The sequence below is a fragment of the Typopeltis vanoorti genome, chromosome 6 (genome assembly GCF_054136105.1).
Source record: "Typopeltis vanoorti isolate ZY-2024b chromosome 6, IOZ_Tvanoo_1.0, whole genome shotgun sequence".
Lineage (NCBI taxonomy): Eukaryota > Metazoa > Arthropoda > Arachnida > Uropygi > Thelyphonidae > Typopeltis > Typopeltis vanoorti.
In genome coordinates this window covers 85,851,444-85,879,441 of record NC_143554.1, presented here as the reverse complement: position 1 = coordinate 85,879,441, position 27,998 = coordinate 85,851,444, and the positions used below count along the sequence as shown (strand labels likewise).

General features: G+C 35.3%; 1 protein-coding gene across 3 annotated transcripts in view; it reads left to right on the top strand.

Moving 5' to 3' along the window:
* Positions 1–25,072, top strand: part of LOC150105660 (uncharacterized) — an 82,520-nt gene extending 57,448 nt beyond the window's left edge. For 2 of the 3 annotated variants that reach the window (XM_090394979.1, XM_090394980.1), the window contains exons 5-6: positions 14,687–14,785; positions 24,042–25,072. In XM_090394979.1, the coding sequence (XP_090251105.1) occupies positions 14,687–14,785; positions 24,042–24,160 (218 nt within the window). In that variant the 3' untranslated portion in view covers positions 24,161–25,072. Of the gene's footprint in view, positions 1–14,686; positions 14,786–17,219; positions 17,273–24,041 lie in introns of those variants that run through there. The other variant, XM_090394981.1, reaches the window with a different exon arrangement.
* The last annotated feature ends 2,926 nt before the right edge of the window (positions 25,073–27,998 follow it).

Sequence of the window (27,998 nt, the reverse complement as noted above, 5' to 3'; positions counted from 1 at the left end):
ATTGATAAGAAAATAACTATTTATTAACTTAAAAGCTAATATTTCGCTGGTATATCCAGCATCTTCAGAACACACAAACAGAGTTTGTTACAAATGCGAGACAACCACAATTCGGTGCAACAATGGGACTAGTATAAGTAATTGCAGCATGCAACACAAGACTAAAGTCTTAATACAGCGCCATCTAAGTTAAAAAAAAAAAAAAAAACAGTAGTCCAAAGTTTTGAAAAAAAATATAGTAGTCCTTAAAAGTTTTGAAAAATAGTATTACAAATACTATTTTGTAATACTATTTTTAGTATTAAAAAATAGTAGTCCAAAGTTTTGCTATGGCAAAGTTTATTTTTCACTTGGTTAGAGTATAATAAATTTAGTTTAATCCTTTATGCAAGTGGGAGCAAACAAAGTTTGCACCTGAAAGTATCTTCAGGACTGGAGTAAGGTGGTACAACACCAGGACAACTCGTTGCAAAAGTGGAGCAAGCTACCAACACTCGTATCTCAGTATCTCCTATAATGCAAAACACATCTCCTTGTGGATATGTCTAATGTTATGCTTTAAGGGAAGGGCCACTACCCAGACTAGTTTCGACCTTTATTGAGGTCTCTTCAGTGGGAGCCAGGCCCAAGTGGAGATACCAGGCAGAAGCATTAGCAGGACATCTCTACCTATAGGAGTTGCCAAATGGTGTGCCACCCTTTTTTAATAAATTACTCTGGATTTAGAGAAAGATGTTGAAAGTTTATTTTTCACTTGGTTAGAGTATAATAAATTTAGTTTAATCCTTTATCCAAGTGGGAGCAAGCAAAGTTTGTGCCTGAAAGTATCTTCAGGACTGGGGTAAGGTGGTACAACACCAGGGCAACTTGTTGCAAAGGTGGAGCAAGCTACCAACAATCCTATCTCAGTATCTCCTATAATGCAAAACACATCTCCTTGTGGATATGTCTAATGTTATGCATTAAGGGAAGGGCCACTATTGACCTGCTAATGCTTCTGCCTGGTATCTCCACTTGGGCCTGGCTCCCACTGAAGAGACCTCAATGAAGGTCGAAACTAGTCTGGGTAGTGGCCCTTCCCTTAATGCATAACATTAGACATATCCACAAGGAGATGTTTTGCATTATAGGAGATACTGAGATAGGAGTGTTGGTAGCTTGCTCCACCTTTGCAAGGAGTTTGCCCTGGTGTTGTACCACATTACCCCAGTCCTGAAGATACTTCCAGGCGCAAACTTTGTTTGCTCGCACTCGGATAAAGGATTAAACTAAATTTATTATATTTGCTATGGCAAGTCGGATCTGGCAGACCATGCTTTGGATACCCCAGCACACAGGATCAATTGGAAAAAAAAACAAAAGTACTGCACAGAAGCTTCTATAAGTCAGAGAGGTTGTTCCTGGAATCAACAGAAGCCTTAAAACATACTCCAAACCTTAACAAGTATGGCTATATAAATCTACCAAAAATTTGGGAGACAGTCATCCTAAGACCAAATTAATATTTATTTATTTATTTTAATTTAATTTTTTTTTTTTTTTTTCAAAACTTTCAAGGACTACTATTTGGACTACTATATTTTTTTTTTCAAAACTTTGCTACTTTTTTTTTTTTTTTTTTTTAACTTAGATGGTGCCGTATTAGAACTTTAGTTTTGTGTTGCACGCTGCAATTACTTATACTAGCCTCACTGCTACACCGAATTGTGGTTATCTTGTATTTGTAACAAACTTTGTTTGTGTGCTCTGAAGATGCTGGATATAATACCAGCAAAATATTAGCTTTTAAGTCAATAAATAGTTATTTTCTTATCAATACCGTTTAAATCCAATTCAACATGTGTGACGAACATATAAGCCTATCCATGCGTTTCATTCCTGTGTTGTTTTGCTTTGTGCATTCCACGTGGCTACTTTTAAAATGTCAGGATTCCTAATAGTTTATCCTTTCTTGGGTTGTTTTCCATAGTTTCTGTTTGATGAATTTTTCAGTTGAAGCATCTTAGTTGTAGGAAATTTTTTTACTTGGTAGGGTAAACAGCCTTATACAAAACCCCCCAACCTGGAGGACCAGGGTATATCTCTCTCTCTCTCTCTCTCTTAGTCTGGCACCTACCTCTTGACCTGTCCAACTTAAGGAGGCCATACCAGTAGCTTAGCTACCACTGGCATAGCTCTTGAGGTCATTGGTGCACACAAGTCTCCTTACCATGTCAAGGTGGAGATGCCATTATGGAGAAGTTTAAACTCTTAAATTCAAAATAAAAAAATTGAACTACAGATCTAACGTGCATACAGATTAGTATCCCAGGATCTCATGTAAACATCTTATTTTCTGAATTAATGATATCATTAAACCCTAAGAGATTGAGCCTTCCCACTCTTGTAACCAAATAAAAACTTATAATTTACAAAAAGCATAAATATATACAAATGAAATTTGTAAGAATCACTTGAACTGTGCAAGTGCTAGCATATTCTTCAGATTATAATAAGAAACACATTAATGTGTGCAACTTCTCTTCAAACACATAAACCAACAGTTATCCTATATGGAACCTTAGTCTCTTGCCTCCTACCAAACTTTTATTCTTTCTTGAGTTCACACAGGAGAAGACTAACATGAAACAAAATTGCTCCCTATGTGATAGCAGCATAAGTCAAAACTTTTTCTTGCATCTTAAATCATAGAACACTGAAGAAAACTTGGCTTTTTCTGGTGCATTTCAGTATGTTACTTTCATATGAAAGTAACAACGAACTTCACTGAATAAACTACTAAAACTTTATCAAACCATATCATTTTAGAATGAATTAATTTTCTACACCTCCGAATCAAAAAATTAGAATAATCAAAGAAAATGTGTTGAATGATTTGCAATTCTAATTTATTGCATAGAAAATAATTATTGCCAAATATGAATTAGCATCATCTAAATGTACATACTTGGTAGATTATATAACCATGCAAACGCATAAAAATGTAATATAAATTATAAGAAAACTTAGAGAGACCATACAAAACTTCTTAGCTTCTGATATATCACTCATTACCAACTCATATTTAGCGAATGATTACCTGAAATCCAGGCACAAATGTTCCTCACACACAAGTCAGTAACCACAGCTACTGAAATATATGCTATTTCTGCTCTCCTCAAACTCAATTGGAAAAATTTGGAATGTTCTAATATTTTGAACCAAGTTAAAAATTATTCTAATTTTGTGAATGTTTTTAAATACATTCACAAAATTGGAATGGAATAATTTTTAACTTGGTTCAAAATATTAGAACATTCCAAATTTTTCCAATTGGTTTTGAGGAGAGCAGAAATAGTGTATATTTCAGTAGCTGTGGTACTGACTCGTGTGTGAGGAATCATTTGTGCCTGGATTTCAGTTAATCATTCGCTAAGCATGAGTCGGTAATGAGTGACATATCAGAAGCTAAGAAGTTTTGGTCTCTCTCTACACAAAGAAGGCCAAACTCAACAGTTTATAGCTAAGGAATTGAAATGTTCTCAAGCAAGTGTGAATAGAGTATTGAGATAGTATTCTAATAACTGGAATATGCAGAGATGAGAGAAGATTGAAAAATATTGTGAAAAAAAACTGCTTCCGGAGTGTAAGGTATTTTCACAGGAGACTGGAAGAACTAGGTGTGAATGTGTCTAAATCTAAGACATTGAGACAACTTCACAAATTGGGTTTTAAATCACATGTGCCTAAGACGAAGCCACTTATGACTTCTAAGCCAAAGGCAGCTAGAGTGAGATAATGTCACGGTCAAGAGGACTGGAAAAAGGCCATTTTTTAGCTATGAAAGTATGTTTTGTGTATCCCATGTCATCAAGGGATACACATTTAAGCAAGAAGCATTTGATAAAGAATGCATGAACCATTTCTTGAGTACTTGATGTTACTAGCATCAGAAGATTTATGTGATGGTAATTTCCTTTTTCAGCAAGATTCAGCTTCTTGTCACACTTCCAAGACAACTACTAGAAGGCTCAAAGAAAGGCAAATCAGTGTAATTCCTTGGCTGGCAAACTCACCAGATTTAAACACCATTGAGAATTTGTGGGGAATTATGAAGAAATGTCTTCAATAAGTTTTCACAAGAGACAAAAATGAACTTATTTCTAGTCTGCAAACATGAGCATTTTTTGATTAAAAAAAAAAAAAGACTGAACTGTTAGTAACTAATATGCCCAACCATTTACGAACAGTCAAAAACGAAGGGGGATGCAACAAAGTACTAATTATCATGTTTCCCTTTGACTGTAATTTTTGTGCATTTATTTTTGCATTCTAATATTTTGAACCAAGTTAAAAATTCTTCTAATTTTGTGAATGTTTTCAAATGACTATTTTCTTATAATTTATATTAAATTTTTATGTGTTTACGTGGTTATATAATCTATAAAGTATGTAAATTTAATTATGCTAATTCATATTTGGTAATAATTATTTTCTATGCAATAAATTATAATTGCAAACCATTCAATATATTTTCTTTGATTATTCTAATTTTTTGATTTGGAGATGTATATGAAAATCTCAACATTCTTCTTAAAACCTTACCTTCAGAATAAATTTGCCTTCTGTATGAAAGCTTCTGAAGAAATAACTAAAACCATATCAACTCTTAGAAATCACTTATCAGACTGAGAATTCTAAATAAAACACTTTACTGGAACAATTTCTGTGTGAACTGAAGAGAAATAAAGTTCCTTTCAGCTTCAACTGAAATAAATCCTATATGGATTAATGACTACAAAAACTTTGCTTATCATTTCATAAAAGGATATCCTTTCTGTTTTTCATTTCTAACTTTTCTTCTGATTTCTGCTGTCTTTATATATTGAAGACAAAAACTCCACAGTTTTTCTCCTGCTGTGTTACTTTCCTTCCTACTTCCCCACAATTGAACACTTAGCAATGCTCGATAACATTCTTTTTGCTTCCTGGCATTCTTGGAAATACATTAGCGCTACTTCCTTTTCAATCCACCATTGTGTTGTGAACCATTACTGCTTTCGGCACTAGACTTGAAATGACAGAGTTAAAGAACTTAACAGTGCATAAAAGTATTTAATTATAATTTTAAAAAGAAACAAGTAGAAATTATAGCAATTCTTAATTTCACAATCTTCTATTAAGATAAGTACATTTAATTATTCAAGAAATCTGAATTACAGTAGTAACTTTCGCTTCCCTGCTGTTGATAACATATCTCATAAATGTTTGTCTTGATATAATGTGAACAAAAAAAATGCCAACAAAAAAAAATGTGAACAGCACCAACATTACAAAACTTTTGACAGCTCATACAAAATTATAATTATTTTCTAACAACATATTTAAATAAATTTATTTTGCATAATTGAGATTTAAAATAAATATGCTGTTATTTAATGCTTTTATAAAACAATACAATATTACTAACCTATTAACTTTAATGAATTTTTATATTTTTAACATGTGGGATATGTAAATTTTAATACAGATATCCTACATTCCAACATAATCAGATATCATGCTGCTGGGATGTCACTCTGTCAAACAAGGTTTCTGCTGTTTTCATCAGATAGACAGTGAAAATTCAGCTATTGGAACAAACTCAACACTAGAAAGAAGAAATCCAACATCAGAAGAATAGGAATCATCAATATAAGGAGTATTAATGGAAAGGAAATCAAACTTGCAGAAGAACTAGAAAAGTACCACATGGATATTATTCGCATTACTCAGACAGAGAAGACAAAAACAGGAGTGTATGTAATATAACATCCTAAGTATAGGATGCTTAAGGGTCAAAGCTATATAACTGAGAGGAGACCTCCACATAGCCTTCAAAGAAATATGGAGAACCGAACAGGGCTTCTGACATAATGTCCAATCCTCACCTTCTCGTGGTGCACCCTGTTAGGTATCTACCTGGATAATGAACAGACAAGAATGGGCTGGCAATTTGGGATTTAGCTGACCAAATTGTATTCTTATTGGCTTAAACAAAAATATCAAATGATGGTACAACATGACAAAATTTCATGCCAGCTGGGGTGTCACACGGTTAAACAAGGCCCCGTTATTTTCACCAGGGAACCAGGGCAAACAGCGAAAAGTCAGCTACTGGAACAAATCCTAAAACCCACCCCAACTCAACATCACCAGAGTTCAAGATTGTACTATCAACATAAGAAGCCTGAATGACAAAGATATGGAGCTAGCTGAGGAATTGGATAAGTACCAGATCAACATAATAGGGATGACTGAAACAAAAAAGGCAAAAACTGGTGAGATCTTTCTGAGCAATAAATACAAAATGCTATATACAGGCAATGACAATCAAGGAAAAGTAGTAGCCATAGTATTCAACACAAAATATGAGGCTAATCTTCTTGAATGGCAGTCAGTCTCAAGTAGAGTAATGTGGGCAAATATGAGAATGGGGAACTGGACAATGAGACTTATTTTTGCCTATGGTTCCCACAGAAGGTTCTACTAAGCTAGAAGTGGAGGAATTTTTTGAGGCTTTAGAGAAAGCAACTAACAATGAAAATGGAAAAGTTGGTCCTTGTTGAAGATCTAAATAGCAGAGTAGGAAGTGATTGTCAGACATACAAAAATATTTTGGGAAAATTTGGAGAAAAGAGCAAAGCTAATAATAATGGCAAATACCTGTTGGATTTCTGCTCAGAACATGGACTGGTTATTACTAACACCATGTTCCAACATAAAAATGTGCACAAATTCACATGGAGAGAAGAGGCAAAGAATAAGAAAAGTCTCATTGACAGTGATGTTTTCTCCTGGTACAGGACACCAGAGTGTACAGAGGATTTGAAATTGGAAGTGATCACCATTTAGTCTTGCTCAGGATAAAATTGAATTTCATATTGAAAAGAAGACCATGTAAGAAAGTTTTAAAGCGAATAAAAGTTGAGCAGCTCTCAGATATGAACCGTAGACTAAAATACACAAATATTATTCAAGAAAAAATGAAACAGTTTGAAAATAGGAACCAAACCTTCAGTGGCAAGCCCTGAAGAAAATGCTGATTGATTCAGCCAGAGAGAGACATGTGGTGAGGTTGTCTGCAAGGATAGGAAAATCAGAACTCCATGGTGAACACAGGAAGTTAAAGAGGCAGTGAAGGAAAAAAAGAAAGCATATCAAAAGCTCCTGTTCTTAGATAATACAGAGACAAATGTTAAAAACTAAACACTATGTAAAACTGGCTAAACAAAAGTCATGGGATGACTTTGGCAAGAACATAGAAAATAAATATCAAGAAGGTGGCAAGATATTCTGGAGGTTGTTGAAGAAGCTCAGAAATTGACGTAAGAGTGCTGTAAAAGGAATTAGAGATGATAAAGGTGATATGAAAACATGAGAAAAATATATCCTTGAAGTATGGAGTAATTACTTCGAAATATTTCTAAATGAAACAAGCAGTGATGACAGTGCAGTGGTAAAAAAACACTGACCAAGCTTGCAGTCAGGAATACATATCCATACTTGAAGTAGAAAAAAGCTATCAAAAGCCTGAAATGTGGAAAGGCAGTAGGAATAGATGATATTTGACCAGAAATGCTCAAGTATGGAGGTATAAAAGTCTTACGGTGGCTGTACTGCATAGTTCGGAAGGCTTGGACAGAGGAGTGAATTCCAGATGATTGGAGTAGAGCTCTCATAGTACCCATATATAAAAAAAGGGAAATAAAACTGAATGAGAGAATTACAGAGGTATTTCATTACTGAGTGTTCTTGTAAGATATATCCAAGTATACTTGAGAAACGGTTGAGAAGGATTGTAGAAGAGAAGCTTGGTGAAGTACAAGCTGGATTCAGGCCAAATAGAGGCTGTCAGGATCAGATCTTCACTTTACGACAAATAGTCCAGAAAGCCTGGGAACATAACAAAGATCTGTATTTAAGTTTTGTCGATTTGGAAAAGGCATATGACAAGGTGCCAAGAGAGAGAAGCTATTCAATACGCTGCAGTTATATGGTGTCAATGGGGCATTATATCAAGCAATACTTAGTCTTTATTTGAGTTGTAAGTCAGCAGTTAGAATTGAAGGAAGTACAGGAAGATGGTTTAATGTTAAATCTGGTGTCAGACAAGGATGTACATTACCGCCTCTGTTATTCATTATCTATATGGATCACATTATGAAGAAAAGTCGTATTAAACGATATCAAAATTGGAGGTGTTAATTTTTGCTTTATGCGCATGATGTTATACTTCTAAATAAATCTGCTATGAGTCTGCAAGATTCCCTAACTAAAGTAAAAAAACTATTGTAATAGATATGATATGACGGTCAGCAATAACAAGACAAAGACAATGTAAATAGGCAGAAACATTGAAAATATCAACTGCATTGTGAATGAAGAACCTAAAGAACAAGTAGAATTTCAGCTACTTTGGCATGATTTTTAGTGAAGATGGCAAATTAAACATGGAAATAGACAACAGCATCAACAAAGCTGGTATGGTAGGAAGTCAACTGAATAAATTTATATGAGAGCTGGGTTAGAAGTAAAACATTTGACCAAAGACTAGAGACCACAGATATGAGAGTCCTGAGAAAGATTATGGGCATGAACAGATGGCATCAATGGCAATATCATATTAAAAATGAGGATATTAAGAAAGAACTTGGATTGTCAGTATCCAGTAATGCATTAGCAGAGCTAATCTCAGGTGGTATGGTCACTTAAGCAGAATGAGAGAGAGAGGAAAGATTAGCAAAACAGGTGTTTTCTGCCAGGTTGTTGGCTGGAAAAAGACCCAGAGGAAGACCAAGATATAGGTGGATTGGTGCAGTAAAAAGTGCCTTAGAAGGCAGAAATAAAAGACCTGATAATATTGGCGTCTTGACAGGTAACAGAGTTATTTGGAAGAAAATTATAGATACAAAGTTAGTAATGGTGTAAATTTTTCAAGTAATACTATCATATCCTGTACACCCCCTTGAGAATATACAGGGTGTTCGGGATAAATTTGACATATTTATAATTAATTATATTTTTCCGTAAGTTACATGTATTAACACACACTTCTCTTCATTTAAAAGTTTGGACCCTTCTTCATTCATATACAAGATGTCAGAAAGGTTGGATAGCTGGAACCCACCTGAATCATGGAAGAGAATAATTTGTATCATGATGATTCGTGCCCGCCATCAAAATAAGGATATTACGACTGCTGCCAATGCTCCCTGAATACAGTAAAAACAATCAGGCATGAACTAGAGACTTGCAATGGTGACTACGAGGATGTAGCAAGAAGAAAGATCCCTAGCAGACGATCTGATTGCGTTCGTACAGCAGAATTCCTCGCAAATCTGCAGGAACAGGTGTTGAAGAACCCTGGCATTGGAATTCGGGCTTTGTTCGTGGAGTTGCTAACTGTAGTCAAGCCCTGGATAACAAGGGTAGCCAATGGTAGGCCGTATGTATGGCAGCAGGATTCGGCCCCTTGCCACACCTCTGGGAAAAGTCAAAAATGGTTGTCTGAAAATTTCTACGACTTCACCAGTCCAAATGTTTGGCCTCCAAACTCCCCAGACCTTAACCCCATGGATTATTTTGTATGGGGCGCAGTTGAAAAAGACACCAATCGCACTTCCAGTAATACAAAAGCCCAGTTAATGGATAAAATTAAAACAGTTTTTGCGGCCCTTCCCAGGGAGACTGTAGCATCAGCTTGTTCGAGGTTCCGAAGCAGAATTGAAGCTGTGATCGATGCTAATGGTGGTTATTTTGAGTAAATCTTGTTGATAGTATTGTAATCAACTCTGCCTGTAATGTTTTTTTGTCAATTCATTAAATTTAATAGATACAAAGAAGATTTTCTTTTTCCTTACGAAACTGTCAAATTTATCCCGAACACCCTGTATATCAGGAATTTGATGAAGTATAGGATGTTATATTTGGGCAACAGTTCAAGGAAAGGAAGGAGTGGCGATGGCATTCAACACCAAACATGAAGATAAACTTCTTGATTGGAAGGTAGTTTCGAGCAGAGTTATGTGTCCAAACTTCAAAATATGGAATGAACAATGAAACTTGTTTGTGCCTATGGTCTATAAGAGGTTCTCTTAAGTAAGAAGCAGAGAAATTTTTCAATTCATGCCAGGCATCTAGAAATGTTTTGGGAGAAATTTTGGATAAAAGGGCAAGGCTAATAATGATATCTTCTGGATTTCTATTCAGGATATGGACTGGTCATTAACACCATGTGCCAACATAAAAATGTGCACAAGGTCACATGGAGTGAAGATACAAGAAATAAAAGTCTCATTGACAATGTCATTGTTGATAGTGATATCTTCATGCTGGTTCAGGATATAAGAGTGTACAGGGTTTGAAATCTGAAGTACCATCACTTAGTTTTAAGTAGGATAATGAAAATCCAATTGCAAAGAACAGTACATAAGAAAGTTTTAAGAAGAATTAACATTGAGCAGTTTTTACAGGTAAACTGTAGACTCAATGACACAGATATTATTGAAGTAAAAAATGAAATAAATTAAACTTGCCAAGAAAGTATATCCTTGTTTTATCCTTTCTTCAAATGTAAGGAAACAACGATTGCTGATGAAGTATCTTCACAACTAGGCTACTTGTACATAGAGGCTAATGACTTTGTATTAATTGCTTTAGTATTCCATAATGCAAAGCACATATTCTTTTGGGTAGGTATATAACTCTATGCATTATGGAAAGGGCCACTACCCAGCCCAGTTTTGATCTTTGTTGAGGCCTCATTAGTAAAAAATCAGACACAAAAGAGATACCAAGGTTGAAGTCATAAATAAATCATATTTCCAATATACAAGTAGGAAAAACGTGTATCACCTTATTATTAAAATACTCTGGATTAGGGATAGTTGTAGAAAGTTTCTTTCACTTGGTTGTAAATTAAACTTGCAAAGAAACTATAACCTTATGTCATCCTTTATCCAACCATTTGTTAAGTATCTTCATAACTAGGCTACTACTGAAAGGATGTGAGCATTGCATTATTGGAAACTAAGGCAATTAATGTTGAAGTCATTAGCCTCTATGTACAAATTGCCTAGTAGTGAAAATAATTCATGTGGAAATTTTTTTTCCTTACACTTGGATAAACTTGCCAAGAATATAATTTCTTGGCAAATTTAATTTATAACCAAGTGAAAGAAACTTTCTACAAAAAAAAGTTTGAAAATAAGAACCCTCATCTTGGAGTCTCAGTGACAACTGAAGAAAACATTTATTGATTAATTCAGCTGAGGAAGCATGCGGTGAAGTTGTCTGCAAGGCTAGAAAAATAATGGTTAATGATGATCGGCCTGTATTTTTAACCTGCTACAAGGTGAAGGCTTCTCTCATTACAGGCGGGTTGAGTCTACTTCTCTCATAGTGACCCAGTCCATCTTGGGATGGTGTATCTATACTTGGGTGAATGTATGAAGGTGGAAGACAATCACAAACATCCATGCCTAGGCAGGATTCGAATCTGCAGCCTCTTGGCTGGAGAGTGGATATGCTAACCACTCGGCCAACCAGGCCAGCTCCATGGTAGATACAAGAAGTTAAATAAGTAGTCCTGGAAAAACAGAACGTTACTAGCAAACAAGTCAGCAGATGCCATAAAAGTACAGAGAAAAAATATAAGGCATCAAGCTATGTATAAAAGTAGCAAAACAAAAGTTATGGGAAAACTTTTGGTAAAAATATAGAAGATAAATATCAGGAAGGTGCAATGAAAAAGCTTAGAAATGGGGAAAGAGTACTGTTAAAGAAACCAAGGATGAAAAATGCAACATGAAAACTGAAGATAAGGATATCCTAGATGTCTAGAGTATTTATTTTGAAAGATTGTGAAACAAAACAAGCAGTGACAAAACAATATTAGAAAATTTTCAAGAGGAATGCAAACAGGAGTACATATCAGTACTAGAGGTAGAGAAAACCTTAAAAATCTTCTAAATGTGGAAAATGCAGCTGTGGTGTAGATGTGTGTGACCAGAAATAAACAAATATAGAGGTATAAAAGTTCTATATGGTCAGAAATCAAATTATGGATGATTGGAGTAGAGCTGTCATAGTTCCCACATATAAAAAAGGGAATAAAGCTGAACGCAAAGATTATAGAAGGATTTCTCTGCTGTTCCCAGTAAAAATTTCTGCAAGCATATTTGACAAGAAGCTGGGAAAAATTGTGGAAGGAGAACAAACTGGGTTCAGGTCAAATACAGGTTGTCAAGATCAGATTTTCACTTTATGACAAATGCTTACTTAATCCTCTTCACTCCACCTGGGAGCATAAGTCTTCCACCACCACTTTCCACCAGACTGTTTTTTGCTTCTGCTTTTATTTGGTTCCAGTTTTTATTAATATTTGTTATTTCTTTTGGTATTTTTCTTTTCCATGTTTCTCTTGGCCTTCCTCGTCTTCTTTTAACCTGTGAGTTCCATAGAGCCTGTTTTACCATTATTTTATCTTCTTTCCTCAACACATGCCCCAACCATCTCCATTTCCTTTCACGTATCTGTTGCAACATGGGTTTCTGGTTTGTTCTTTGCCATAGTTCTTAGTTTGATATTTGTTTTGGCCAATATATTCTATCATTCTTAAACACTTGTTTAGGAAGACCTGGACATTGTTAACTATCTTTTTGTTTAGCATCCACGTTTCTGATCCATACATTAGTATTGCCTTTACATTTGATTAAATATTCTCATTTTAGTTTTTATAGACAAATTCTTGTTTTTCCAGATATTTCTAAGTTGGTTGAAAGTTGAATAAGCCAGCTGTTCCCTTCTATTTATAACTTCAATGGTTCTTCCTTTTATTGATACTATATAAATTGTTCTACTTCTTTAAGTGGTGTTTATTTTCATCAACATTGTTTTATTTTTATTTATCCTAAGACCAACTTTTTTGGCTGTTGCTACAAGTGTTGTTGTTTTTTGTTCTATATGTTGGTTCCTCTGTTGAAGTAAGCAGATATCTGCAAAATCTAGATCGTGGAGTTGGTTTTGAAGTAACCATTGTAATCCTGTATTTCCACGAGATACTTTTCTCATCACCCAGTCTATGACAATTAAAAACATTGTAGGGGAGAGTATACAACCTTGCCTTACTCCTGTCTTTGTTTTAAAGAGAGCTCTCAGAAGGTATTTCCATGTATTACTTTAATTTCAAAATCTTCATACGTTTTTTTAATTATTCTTATTATTTTTTCTGGGAGTCCATAATGTCTAAATAATTTCCATAGGGAAGATCTGTTTATACTTAAATTATACATATTTGGTCATAAAATACTGAAAAAACGAGACTTTTTGTGATTATGAGACCATAGGTTCTTTAATTATCCACCCCTACATACTATTGACAAAACACCTTGCAAACCTACTAAAAGGAAAAATTAGACAGAGTCCTATATTAAGAACTCTCAACAATTTGTAGAGAAACTGAAGTACGTTAAGACATCACAAATGGACATAATGGCCAACCTGGATGTAGTTTCCTTATTTATGAATGTAGTGGAGGAGGTCATTAACACTGTTAAGGATCTCTTCCCTACAGACATTACACAGTTGTTCACTCACTGCCTGAAATCAAATTTCTTCAAAGTAAACAACACAGTTTACCAACAATTGGAAGGCCTAGCAATGGGTAGCCCACTGTCACTACCTTGTGCAGACCTATTCATGGAAAAGTTGGAAAATGAAATTTTTATCAAAATTACACCTAAACCATTGATATGGTGGAGATAGGTTGATGATATTTTCATCATTTGGAATGAAAACATGGAAAACCTACAGGTGTTTTTAGAGAGAATAAACTCACTGCACAACAAAATTAAATTTACTCTAGAAGTTGAAAAAAACAGACAACTCCCCTTCCTAGATACTGGTGAAAAGGCAGGAAAATAATTTTAAACTCTCCATATACAGAAAACCTACAGATACTGGACGTTATTTACATTATTCTTCTAACCATCATAGATCACAAAAACATAGCATCATTCACATGTTACAGAACAGAGCCAAAAAGTTTATTTCAGATGAAGAAGTGGTACAGACAGAACTTTCTCAAATTGCTATGACACTATCACAGAATGGTTTTGTCTACAAACATCAACAAATACCTTTATAAAAACCTCCAACAACAAGGAACAGTTGCCCAGAGCCCCCTCCCCTGTGTATGTATGTATGTGTGTGTGTGTGTGTGTATATATATAAAAGCAGTCTTCAATTTATGATAACAATGACAGGTTTTGTTGTTACAAAAGGTCTAATTAAAACAATTTGGAAAATTTTAGTAGAACTCTTAAATCCCTTATTTCGTTAAATTTAAGTTAGTGCAACATTTTTAAAATGAACTTGAATCATTTTGTCAATAAAAAATGAGATTTGACTGAAACCAAAGAACCTCATTGGTATCTTTCTTTTTTTTTAAATTGTATATATCCTAATTTCATATTCAGTTTTAATTATTTTTTAACTAATTTTATCATATGTCCAGTACCAATTGAAAGTATATACTAAGAAATATAATTTTTATATAACTCTTTTTGTCTATGTTAATTTGTGTTTAAATCATTTTAATTAGTTCCTAAGGTCACTGATATACTTAGGTAGTTGAATAACTATATGTATCTTTTATATTTTTCAGAGTGCACCCTTGCCTTCATCTTTACACAAATTGATAAGAACAATCCAGACCATGAATACATATTTGACCTTTCGCTAGATGATAATGATAAGTTTTTTGGTAAGTATACTTTCCTCCTAGAAATAAAATAACTATTTTGTTTCTAGATTTGTGTGTTGGTTGTTTATGTTGACACTTGACTTTTTGGTATGGTTTATAACACCTAAGTTAAGGCTGTCAGAAATTCATTTCTTATATTCATACCCTGGTATTCTTCTTTGAATTGAGGGAAGTCATCCCTCAATTCAAAGAAATTGCCACCACTGAAGTAGTTGGCCTTTGAGTAATATAAAATACTGTCTAGACTGAGTTGTGGTTTATCAAATAAAGTCAAAATATTTCCAGAGCCGAAATCACTGAGAAACAAGGTGTATAATTAGTTATTAATTTTAAATCAAAATTAGTGATCCATTGGAAGTTAAATCAAAAGATACAGAGCTCAACTTTTGCTAGATATTTTAATACTAGCATTTATACTACAAATACGATAACACACTAATAATCATAGCTATAATGGTGCAATCAATAATTAAATGCATACTTCCTTTGATGGACAGAACTGTTGTGCTGTGGTTAGCTTCTCTGAAGCTGGTTTCGTGCAGTTTTGAATCTTTCCTTGTCTTTTTGCTTACTGTATTTATGGTAATTTCTTCCTATCTTTTATTTTTTTTTAGTTCCTAGAATGTCTCACCACCTCAGATGTTTCAAGAAACATTCTTTCAAATTGGAAAGACAAAGGTCTTGCCTCACATGCAATCATTGATTGCATATGAGGCAAGACCTTTGATGGAAAATAGTTCATGTTATTTTGAATGGACAAATGCTATTTCACTTTCAATTAGTAGGAGAAACTACATTTATATATGATTCTCAGTATTCCTAGAAAAGAAAAATAGGTCCTACCTTTAATCTGTCAGGAAGTTTAGAAATTTTTTCATAGGTTTGTGGATAATTCCTGATCATCTTCAACCACGATTGATCCACTGCTGAACAAAGGTCTCCCCCAAATTTTCTCCATTCCATTCTATTTTCTGCTTTTCTCATCCATTGCATTCCAGCAGTTCTAACAACTTTATCTTGTCATCTCTTTCTTGGTCTTCCCCTTTGTCTATTGCAATCCATAGGTCTCCATTCTGTTGTAGTAATCCTTCCTGATATGCTTTAAAAATCTTTAATATTTCAATTGGTGACTCTCATATAGGGCAGTGTCATACTGTCAACAAACTAAAGTTTTTATGGAGGGAATTCTGAGTATAGTTGTATTTCTAATATCTAATTAAGAGAAGGTTTTTTTGTTACTTCTGTTAAAACCATTTTGTAATTATTTCACTTATTGTAATGATACATTGGAAGTTGTGATTTCTTTGATCCTGTTGGCATACATGTTAATATTACCACTTTTTCATTGGATGATGTGATGTGATCTCATATGAGAGAGCAGCTTTTTTTTTTTAACCAAAATTTATGGAAAAGTAATGTCTAACTTAAGAAAACAAAAGAAACATGGATAATAGGGCCAGTGAAATCGCCAAGTTCAATGCAGCATTACAAGAAGAATTAAGTGCCCACTCAGCAAGTGCAGATGATGGCCTCATACCAGCCTGAGGCAAACTGAGGTAATGTCTAACTTATGAAAACAAAAGAAACATGGATAATAGGGTCAGTGAAATCGCTAAGTTCAATGCAGCATTACAAGAAGAATTAAGTGCCCACTGCAAGTGCAGCAAGTGCAGATGATGGCCTCATACCAGCCTGAGGCAAACTACCCTGTTTATCAGAAGTCTGAGCCTTTAAACAAAATAGTTGTAACAAACAAACAAAAAAAAAAGTAATCTTCTCTCCCAAAGTCCTAAATGGACCGTTGGGTCACTCATGGCTGATAGATGGTGTTCTTTGTTAGCCTCCTCCAGTCAACTCGGTCCCTTGTTCTTGATGTTAGTTGAGAAAGGGAGGAACTTGTCCATTTTTTGATGTTATCAATCCATTTTAATTGGGGTTGGCCCCTAACCTTTGATTCCTTCTAGTGCTTGCTTTGGGATGCCATTAGTCCTTTCCACGTGTCTTCTGATAACTGTCAGGATGTTTTCCCTTTTTTTTTTTCCCCATCTATTGAATCAATCAATTTCTGGACATTTTCATTGGTTTCATGAGCAGTATAGGAAATTTTCAAAAGTCTTCTGTAAGTTTTCATTTCAAAAGGCAAGTCTCCTCTCATCTTCCCTCAATAAAGTCCAGGCCTCACAACCGGAAGGATAGAATTCATCAAAGTGTCAGTTAGTCTGGTTGTGATTGCTATTTTGTTATCTCTCCACAATGGTTTTAGCTTCTGTAGGGCCACAGTTGCCTTGGCAATTTGATATTTAATGTCAGTTTTTGAATGACCATCTTGACTCAGCGTGCTTCTAAGGTAAGAGAATTTGTTTACATTGTCAATTTGTATCTTTAAGAGTTCAATGTCAAATTTTGAGGTTATCATTGTTTTTGTTTTTTGCAGGTTAATGTATAATCCATATTTTTTTTAATGTTTTCCGAAAACATGCCTGGTTATCTCTTGTAATTCTTCATTTTCTGCCAGGAGATTGATATCATCTGCAGAATGTAAGTTATTTATTCTTAGTCCATCAACTGTGATTCCATTGTAACATTCATAAAGAGCTTCATCTATGACATATATTCCAGAAAACAATTAAAAAGAAGAGGGGAACAAGATGCATCCCTGTCTTACCCTCCGTTCTGCCCGAAACAGTTCACTGCTGTAATTTTTAATTTCAATTCTCATATCAGATGAGGAATAAAGAGATTTAATAATCCTAATGATGTTATTGTCTAGGCCAAAATGTTCCAAAATTTCCCATAATGCCTTGTACCACATTGGGTCAAAAGCTTTTTGAAGGTCTAAAAAAGGTATGACAGATTATTTTATGTTCTATGTATTTTTCGCCTGTGTGTATTGTAAAAATATGGTCGATTGTGCTGATGATATCTCATATGAGAGAACAGCTTCTTCTTTTTTTTCTTTAACCAAGATTTATGGAAAAGTAATGTCTAACTTATGAAAACAAAAGAAACATGGGGAATAGGGCCAGAGAAATTGCCAAGTTCAATGCAGCATTACAAGAAGAATTAAGTGCCCACTCAGTAAGTGCAAATCATGGCCTCATACCAGCCTGAGGCAAGCTACCTGTTTATCAGAAGTCTGAGCCTTTAAACAAAATAGTTGTAACAAAAAAAAAGTAATAATAAAACCCTCTTAATAAAATATTAGCCCCTTCCACATGTTGACTCCAATGTTTGCATCACATACGTTTTCTCTGCAGTAATGCTAATGTTGGAGTCATTACCTATGAGTTTCTTTTTTTAGAAGAATGCTCTGATATGTTTTTCAGAGCATTCTTGAAAGTTGATGTAATGCTTTTCAATCTTAATTGGTTATATTTTTTATCAGACAATCAGAAATCTTTGTATTATTCAAATAATGAGTTGTGATTTGTTGACGGGTGTTGATTGGAAGGTGACTTACAATAGCTAAGGTTTGGATTTTTTTTTTGCATTCTTTTCCAAGTAATAAGCAATTCCATTTTCCTATGGACTATGAAAAAAACTATTTTTTGGTGCTCTCCTTTTTAATGAAGATATCAAACTTTGAAAACATTACTCTTTTAGTAAATTTAGTTTAATCCTTTATCCAAGTGTAAGCAAACAAAGTTTGCACCTGAAGTATCTTCAGGACTGAGACAACTCGTGGTAAAGGTTGACCAAGCTCTCATCACTCCTTGTCTTAGTACAGCTTGATCTACCTTTACCATGAGTTGCCTCAGTCCTGAAGATACTTCAAGCACAAACTTTGTTTGCTTACACTTGGATAAAAGATTAAATATAGTCTAACCAAGTGGGGGAAAAAAACTTCCAATTACTCTTTTAGATTCATCAGCCATCATGGAATTTTATTAACAGTGGATGTTGAAGTTTGAATTTGCTGTTTGGCTTCCCGTAAAATATGGAGTGCATAATTAGTTCCTTTTCCCTCTGGCTGATCAATGTCTAAGTATGCAGTTTTCAAAATTCAGTATCTTTTCAAAAAATGTGGAAAAATTAGTCAATTTTTAAAGCATATCAGGAAACACTATTTCAATCAAATTGCCAAAATATTTTTGTAGTTCTTTCATAGTGCAGAGAGAAGAAATTGTTTGTTCTGAAAATTTTGAAATTTCCAGACGAGAGCTCTATTCCACACTTATGCCAAAGTTTTGTGTTGGATACTTGTGATCCCCTGAGCAAATTCCCACAGAATCCTGAGTTGTTGATACCATAGCACTGTTATTTTTGAAGATGATATCACAGATAGATAAAAGAAGATTAATCTGCTTTCCTTATTCCTTTAATGTGGTGGGTTTTTTTTCCTCTCTCTCTCTCAAAAAAAAAAAAAAAAAATCAATATTGAATACTAATGAATAGAACAGCATTTATCCATTCAAAAGAACACGGAGGTTACGTTGACCTGCCTGGTTGGCCAAATGATGGATAGTGGCTCCACTCTAATTAATGTGCTGTGGAGTTCAAATTCCATGTGAATATGTTTGTAAATATCTTTCAGTAGTAGATGAATTTCAGTGTGATTGTGACCCTGCTTATTTGAGGCCCAAGAAATGGCTAGAAAAAAATTTTCAATATTTCGTTTTAAAAGCAAGATTTCTGAATTAGCTACTTTACTTGATGTATCACTGAGCTGATCCAGTCTATTTCATGATTCTCATCATAGCCAAGGCATAATGATGACTTGGCTGAGAGGAACCTATGGTCTTCCATAAGGCTCATCCTGAACACTTGTTTAACCATATTCTCCAGATTATAGTTCCACATAAAACAGTAGATCTAATGATTAGCATATGTAATTCTTGTAGATAAGCTTATACATTGGTTAGACATACTTCTAATTTTTTAAGAAATTAACATAAACTAAATTATTAATTAATAACTACCTGTATTTTAGCAATGTTATGTTGCCATCTTCAGGGATCACAAAACAATGACAGGCGCTCACACTAAGCAAATGAGGCTGAAAAAAAAGGCAACAGAAGTAGGTCCTAGAGTCCTAAATTGAGTTGTCTTGGCTGTTGGGCCAAATGATGTTAGAATGACCAAATTTGGGGCAGTCTCATGTACTCAAATTTGTTAAGGTTTGGAAAGTTTTATTCCGTGAATCAACCTCAGCTCTGAAAAATTTCCCAAACTTCAACAAATTTGGGAAGCATATATTCTAAGATCATAAGCCAAAGACAACCCAATTTAGCCCACTAGGAGGCACCATTTGGAACTCTAGAACAGACTTCAATTGCCTTTCTACAGCCTCATTTGTTTAATCATGTTGGAGGCTTAATGGATTTTTTACAACACTCAAAAAGAATTAAAATAGAATTTAATACTTCCTATATTTCGTCCTAGTCACTAGGACATCTACGGGGATTACAAAAACAATTAATGTAACATATACACAAATAACAAACAATACTAAGCCCAACCACGTGGGTGACACTAAAGTCCTATCTAGGTAGAGCGCCCTCTAAGGGCAGTAGTAGGTGGCCTGGAATGTAAGGTGGGAACTCTGGTGATGAGTGTTTCCCAAATCTTCGGAAGCTTAATGCAACCATATTTATTGAGATTGGGTTGGTTTTTGAGAGCTGCTGCTAAGAAAAGTCTCTCCTTCTTGAATTTGCTGTGGTGGAGCATGGTGGTTTTCTTCCATGATACCCTGTGGGTGGTGTCCAAAACATGGTCAGCCAAGCCTGAATGGCCATAGTTGTGTTTGAAGATGTAAGACTTATGTTCCTCTAGACGGACGGACGGATGCTGATCTGCCTGTCTGTCCAGAGTATGCCAGCTTACAGGAACAGGGTAATTTGTAATCTCCAGGCAGAGAGAGAGAGGAGGGAGCTGATCTTTCGTAGAACGGATAAGGGTAGCCAGTTTGTGGTGGGGCTTATATGCTGTGTGTAATTGTACTGTTTTAGTATCTTGGCTATTTTTTCGGATGTGCCATGGATGTAGGATATGGTGATGGCATTTTTAAAATCTTGTTGACAAGAAGGACGGGGAAGGAGTTGATTATTTTTTTGATACTGTGATCGCTGTAGCCATTGGAGAGGAAAGTGCTGTGTATGTGGTTAAGCTCAGTAGTGAGGGCGGTTCCACTGGAACAAAGATTGTGGGCTCTCTTGGTAAGAGTTTTAATAATGCCAGATTGTTGAGAGGGGTGGTGGTGGTGGGAGAGTTTGTGAATGTATCTGCCTGTGTGTGTGGGTTTTCTGTATACAGTGAAGGTAAGTGTATCATTAGGCAGGCATGTGACTAAGGTGTCTAGGAAGGGTAAACATTTGTTCTTTTCCATAGTGAACTGGATTCTTGGATGTAGACTATTGAGATGACTGGGGAAGGAGTAACGTGTCTGGGCCATGAAGCCAAATAGAGAACACATCATCTACATATCTTAGCCAGATAGAAGGTTTTGAGTGGGGCTGAGTCTATGGCTTGTTTTTCGAAATCTTCCATATAGAAATTGGCAAGGGGGGGGTGAGAGGGGGGAACCCATGGCAGTTCCCTCTATCTGCTTATAGATTTTTTTGTTCCAAGAGAAATACCCAGAGTTAATGGCAAAGGAAAAGAGATCTAAGAAGTCAGAGGGAAAAACGTTTTTTAAGAGAGATAAGGTGTCAATTAAGGGAATATTGGTAAACAAAGAGGAGATATCAAAACTTACCAATATGTCTGTGTTCTTCAAGGTTAAATTTTCTGTGAGGGCTTTAAAGTGGGTCGAGTTTTTTATATAGGAAGGGGACCTTCCGGTGAGGGGGATCAGAGAGTTGGCCAGCTGTAGATAGTCTATAGCAAGGTGCATTGGTAGCATCTACTATAGGCCTGAGTGGGGAATTGGGTTTGTGGATTTTTGGTAAACCGTATATTGGGGGGGACGGGAGTGGAAAGGTTTAAGTTTTTTCGTGACATCAGGGGGCCAGGAAGATACTTTTTTTGAGTAAAATTTTTAGTTTCTTGACTTGTTTTTGTGGGGTCGTGTTCTAGCGGGATGTAGGTAGCGCGATTGCGGAAGATAATGTTCATTTTAGGATTATATTCACTGGTATTAATAACGACTGTGGCATTACCCTTATCCGCTCTGGTGATGACGATACTTTTTTCTTTACGTAGTTTCAGGAGAGCCGTGCGTTGGGCATATGATAAATTACTTTTGGGTGGCGAAGAATGCGTGAGGATGTTGGCTACGTCCTGTCTGATGTTGTTAGCTATCTCCGACGGTAAGCGACACCGATTCCACGTTCAATGTTCACCATTACATCAAGCACCGGCACTTCCTTCGGAGCGACGGCAAAATTACGGCTGAGACAAAGGGTGCTGATGGCATCGTCGTTGAGCCTTTTGGAAGAGAGGTTTATTACTGTCTGGAGCAGTTGAATTTGTGGTTGTGGTTTGTTTTTCACAAGGTTGCTATATTTCTTGATGTGTTTATTTTTTATTTTTTGGAATTCTCTGTGCGGAAGTTTCCGAAATTCCAGAGAGAATCGACCAAAGTTCAGGGTTAAGAACGGTGGAGAGCTCTGAATGGAAGGAGCCAATGGCGGCATTCATCACTACGAGGGTAGCACGTGTAGAGGCGATTTGCTCGCAGAGTAATGCCTGGCTGGCACGGTTATATATACGAAGTGCTTTTTTGGAATGGAAATTGATCTTCATTTTAACGCAGTTTGGTATCACTCTTTATCCTGACATCGTTTTAAAAAGGCCTGCCTATTTAGTTGCCAAGATAGTCGTAGTTTTGACTTACCGTATTGCTTGGATTTGCGTGCTAATTCTTCTCCATGAATGATTAGAATACGTGTGTAGAGGCTTAAGTGCTGTGAGGACATCATGTTGGAGACAATGGATTTTTTACAACACTCAAAAAGAATTAAAATAGAATTTAATACTTCCTATATTTCGTCCTAGTCACTAGAACATCTACGGGGATTACAAAAACAATTAATGTAACATATACACAAATAACAAAAAATACTAAGCCCAACCACATGGGTGACACTAAAGTCCTATCTAGGTAGAGCGCCCTCTAAGGGCAGTAGTAGGTGGCCTGGTATGTATGGTGGAACTCTGGTGATGAGTGTGACCCAAATCTTCGGAAGCTTAATGCAACCATATTTATTGAGATTTGGTTGGTTTTTGAGAGCTGCTGCTTCTAAGAAAAGTCTTTCTTTCTTGAATTTGCTGTGGTGGAGCATGGTGGTTTTCTTCCATGATACCCTATGGGTGGTGTCCAAAACATGGTCAGCCAAGCCTGAATGGCCATAGTTGTGCTTGAAGATGTAAGATTTGGGAAACACTCATCACCAGAGTTCCACCTTACATACCAGGCCACCTACTACTGCCCTTAGAGGAAGTTAGAGGCAATGAAGAAAGCATATCAAACGTTCCTGTCAAATAAGTCAGCTTGTGCTCTTAGACAACATAGAGACAAATGTAAGAAAGTTAACTACTGTGTAAAACTAGCAAAACAAAAGTCATGGGAAGACTTCGGTAAGAATATAAAAAATAAATATCAAGAAGATGGCAAAATATTCTGGAGGTTATTGAAAAAACTTCAAAATGGAGGAAAGAGTACTGTAAAAGGAATTAGGTAATGTTGGAGTCTTGGCAGCTAACAGATTAATTTCGAGGAAAATTGTAGATAGGAAGTTAGTAATGATGCGAGTTTTTCATGTAATACTGTCATATCCTGTACACCTCTTGTTGAATGTACATGTCAGGAATTTGATGGTTAAGATTCCCCCCCCCCCCAAAAAAAAGGTTGCTGCTCTCAAGGCTTTGCAATTCTTGTGGTTGTAATGACATTAAGTTTGGCTCTCCCATGATCAAAATGATTGTTAGACATGATCATCCACTTCCTCAGTCACGATCCTTTGTTTTATAGATGCAGTTAGTCTCCTCAAGTTGTGATACCACTTATGAACTGAATTTGGTTGAATCTTTTCATACTTTTAAAACTTGCTGAACAGACAGAATACACGAACACCACAGTCCTATCCACTTACTAAATTGGCAGTGCAGTAAATTGTATACTCATGCTTGATAATCATTAGAAACTAATTCTCACACCTGTATGCACTAAAATTCTTAGAATTCCCATGTCAAATTATTCATGTTGCATTTTTATTAAAAAGAATTCCTCACATTATTTTAATTTGTCCCATATTTCATATATTAATTTGTTCCCAAAAGGAGGTGTCATTTGTATGCATAATTATTTTTTTTCTAGTGGTTCGATGCATTCCTGATATACCAGATTTGGCTGCTCTTGTAGAAGAATTACAGGAAACTAATGATTTAGGAAATTTTGTCAAAAAAATGCGAAGCCAGTTTGTTTCATTAATTTGAAGTATGAACAATTATTCATTTGCAGAAACATTAAACTTTTGTACACATTTTACCAATGATTTAGGAAATTTTCTAAAAAAAATGAAGCAGTATACATCGTTTCACTTTTGTCTCATTAACCTGCTGTTAGTAAGGTGGGGGTGTCAGTTATTTCTTTCTATATCTTTGGGGGTCTGTGGACACCCCACCTTACCAATTTTCTGTTTAAGTATCAGTAGGAGTTTGCGATGCCTATCCAAGAAAGGTTGTGAACAGCCAGTATAGGGATGGGAACCTGCAGACCTTAATGCCACAGTCTTTTCACATATTTTGTCAATTATGTATCTTCATTTACAAATTATACATTCTCAAATGGCATATATTTTAATTAATTATAGTTAAAAAATCATTATTTTTAAAGTGCAATATTAAAATATCAACTGCTATTATCAGTCTATCCACTGTTTTATGGTTGGTGTTTCTTCCTTATCCATTGTGCAATGATTAGCACACTATCATATTATATATTAATTTGTCACTAGAGGCCACTATGAGCACCTGCTGCAACATCAGCTTGCTTCTAAAAAAAACAGTTTAATTTTGCATATGTTGCTATGTTACAGTGGTTATAGTAGTTTTGTAGCAAGCTGGACGAGTAGAAGTTTTTAATTCATTAATTTTTAAAAATGTTATTTGCTAATTTCCAAATATTGAGGAGGAGAATAGAGTATTTAAAGAAGAATGGGAACTGTAGTTCTTTATATGCTTGCAATCAAAGATAAAATGTGTTTACTTTGTGATATTAACAGTGAAAAGATGCAATGCTCATCAGCATTATTGTACATATATGGACCACAAATATGCACCTAGTTAAATTAAGAAAAAAGCGTGCATTCCTAGAATATAATAAAATAGTGTTTTATTAGCTGTTGAGATGTTGTTTGTAGAATTCCATTCTTGAATTATTTTTTTTTATATTTGTAAACAAATAACACTTGAGTTTCATCATCATCAAATTACTGCCATGTAGCCTCAAGGGATACATGGTAGGATATGATAGTATTACATGAAAAAAATTACATCATTAATTATCAGATCTTATATTTCTATTGTCTAAGGCACTTTGTACCGTATCAATCCACCTATATCTTGGTCTTCCTCTGGGTCATTTTGCTGCGAACCTGGCAGAGAACACTTGTTTTGCTAATCTTTCTTCGCCCATTCTGTTTAAGTGACTATACCACCTGAGATTAGCTCTGCTAACGCAGTCCTGGATGCTGACAATGTCAACTTCTTTCCTAATATCCTCGTTTTTAATATGATATTGCCATTGATGCCATCTGTTCGCGCCTATAATCTTTCTCAGGACTCTCATATCTGTGGTCAAGTGTTTTACTTCTGACCCAGCTCTCAGATCCATAAGTTAAAACTGGTTTGAACATTGTCTTCTATACAGCTAATTTAGTGTTCCGACTAAATTCATATGGAATAAGAGAGAAATTATTCAGTTGACTTCCCACCATACCAGCTTTACTGATTCTGTTGTCTATTTCTATATTTAATTAACCATCTTCAGTAAAAATCGTGCCTAAGTAGCTGAAATGTTTTACTTGTTCTACAGGTTCACCATTCACAACACAGTTGAACATTTTCAATGATTCTGCCTATCGTCTTTGTATTGCTGACCTTCATACCATATCTATTACAACAGCTATTCAATTTAGTCAGAGAATCTTGCAGACTTGTAGCGGATTTATTTAGAAGTGTAACATTATCTGCATAAAGCAAAGAGCTGACATTAACATCTCCAATTTTGATATCATGTTTAATATCACTTTCCTTCATAATGTGATTCATATAGATAATGAATAACAGAGAGGATAATGTACATCCTTGTCCCACACCAGATTTAACATTAAACCATCTTCCTGTACTTCCTTCAATTCTAACTGCTGACTTAAAACTCAAATAAAGACTAAGCATTGCTTGATATAATGCCCCATTGACACCATATAACTGCAGCATATTGAATAGCTTCTCTCTTGGCACCTTGTCATATGCCTTTTCCAAATCGACAAAACTTAAATACAGATCTTTGTTATATTCCCATGCTTTCTGAACTATTTGTCGTGAAGTGAAGATCTGATCCTGACAGCCTCTATTTGGCCTGAATCCAGCTTGTTCTTCACCAAGCTTTTCTTCCACAATTCTTCTCAACCGTTTCTCAAGTATACTTGCATAGATCTTGCCAGGAACACTCAGTAGGGAAATACCTTTGTAATTCTCACATTCAGTTTTATTTGCCTTTTTATATATGGGTACTATGAGAACTCTACTCCAATCATCAGGAATTCGTCCCTCTGGCCAGGTTTTCTGAACTATGCAGTGCAGCCACTGTAAGACTTTAATACCACCATACTTCAGCATTTCTGGTCAAATATCATCTACTACTGCTGCCTTTCCTCATTTTAAGCCTTTGATGGCTTTTTCTACTTCAAGTATGGAAATGTATTCCTGACTCCATGCCTGGTAAGTGTTTTTTATCACTGTGCTGTCATCACCGCTTGTTTCATTCAACAGTTTTTCAAAGTAATTACTCCATACTTCAAGGATATCTTTTTCTTCCGTTTTCATGTCACCTTTATCATCTCTAACTCCTTTTATAGCACTATTTCTTCCATTCCTAAGCTTCTTCAACAACCTGCAGAATATTTCACCACCTTCTTGATATTTATTTTCTATATTCTTGCCATAGTCCTCTCATGACTTTTGTTTAGCTAGTTTTACACAGTGTTTAGCATTCTTGCATTTGTCTCTGTATTCTCTAAGAGCACAAGCTGACTTATTTGACAGGAACTTTTGTTATGCTTTCTTCTTTTCCTTTACTGCCTCTTTAACTTCCTGTGTCCACCATGGAGTTCTAATTTTTCTATCCTTGCAGACAACTTCACCACATGCCTCTCTAGCTGAATCAATCAGTGTTTGATTCCTGTTCTCAAACTCTTTCATTTTTTCTTCAATAATCTTTGTGTATTTTAGTCTACAGTTCCCATTTGAGAGCTGCTCAACTTGTATTTGCTTTAAAACTTTCTTACATGGTCTTCTTTTCAATATGAAATTCAATTTTATCCTGCTCAAGATTAAATAGTGATCACTTCCAATTTCAAATCCTCTGTACACACTGGTGTCCTGCACTAGAGAGAAAACATCACTATCAACAAAAACAGTCAATGAGACTTTTCTTATTCCTTGCCTCTTCTCTCATTTGTGAATTTGTGCACATTTTTATGTTGGAACATGGTGTTAGTAATAACCAGTCCATGTCCTGAGCAGAAATCCAACAGATATTTGCCATTATTATTAGCTTTGCTCTTTTCTTCAAATTTTCCCAAAATATTTTTGTATGTCTCACAATCATTTCCTTCTCTGCTATTTAGATCCCCCACAAGGACCAACTTTTCCTTTTTTCATTGTGTCAGTTGCTTTTTCTAAAGCCTCAAAAAATTCTTCCACTTCTACTAAGGTAGAAGTGGAAGAATTTTTTGTGCAATAATAGGCACAAATAAGTTTCATTGTCCAGTTCCCCATTCTCATATTTGCCCACATTACTCTACTTGAGACCGACTGCCGTTCAAAAAAATTAGCCCCGTATTTTGTGTTGAATACTATGGCTACTCCTTTTCCTTGATTGTCATTGCCTGAATATAACAGTTTGTATTTATCGGTCAGAAAGATCACCAGTTTTTGTCTTTTTTTTTTTTTTTGTTTTCAGTCATCCCTATTATGTCGATCTGGTACTTAGCTCCATTTCTTTGCCATTCAGGCTTCTTATGTTGATAGTACCGATCTTTAACTGTGG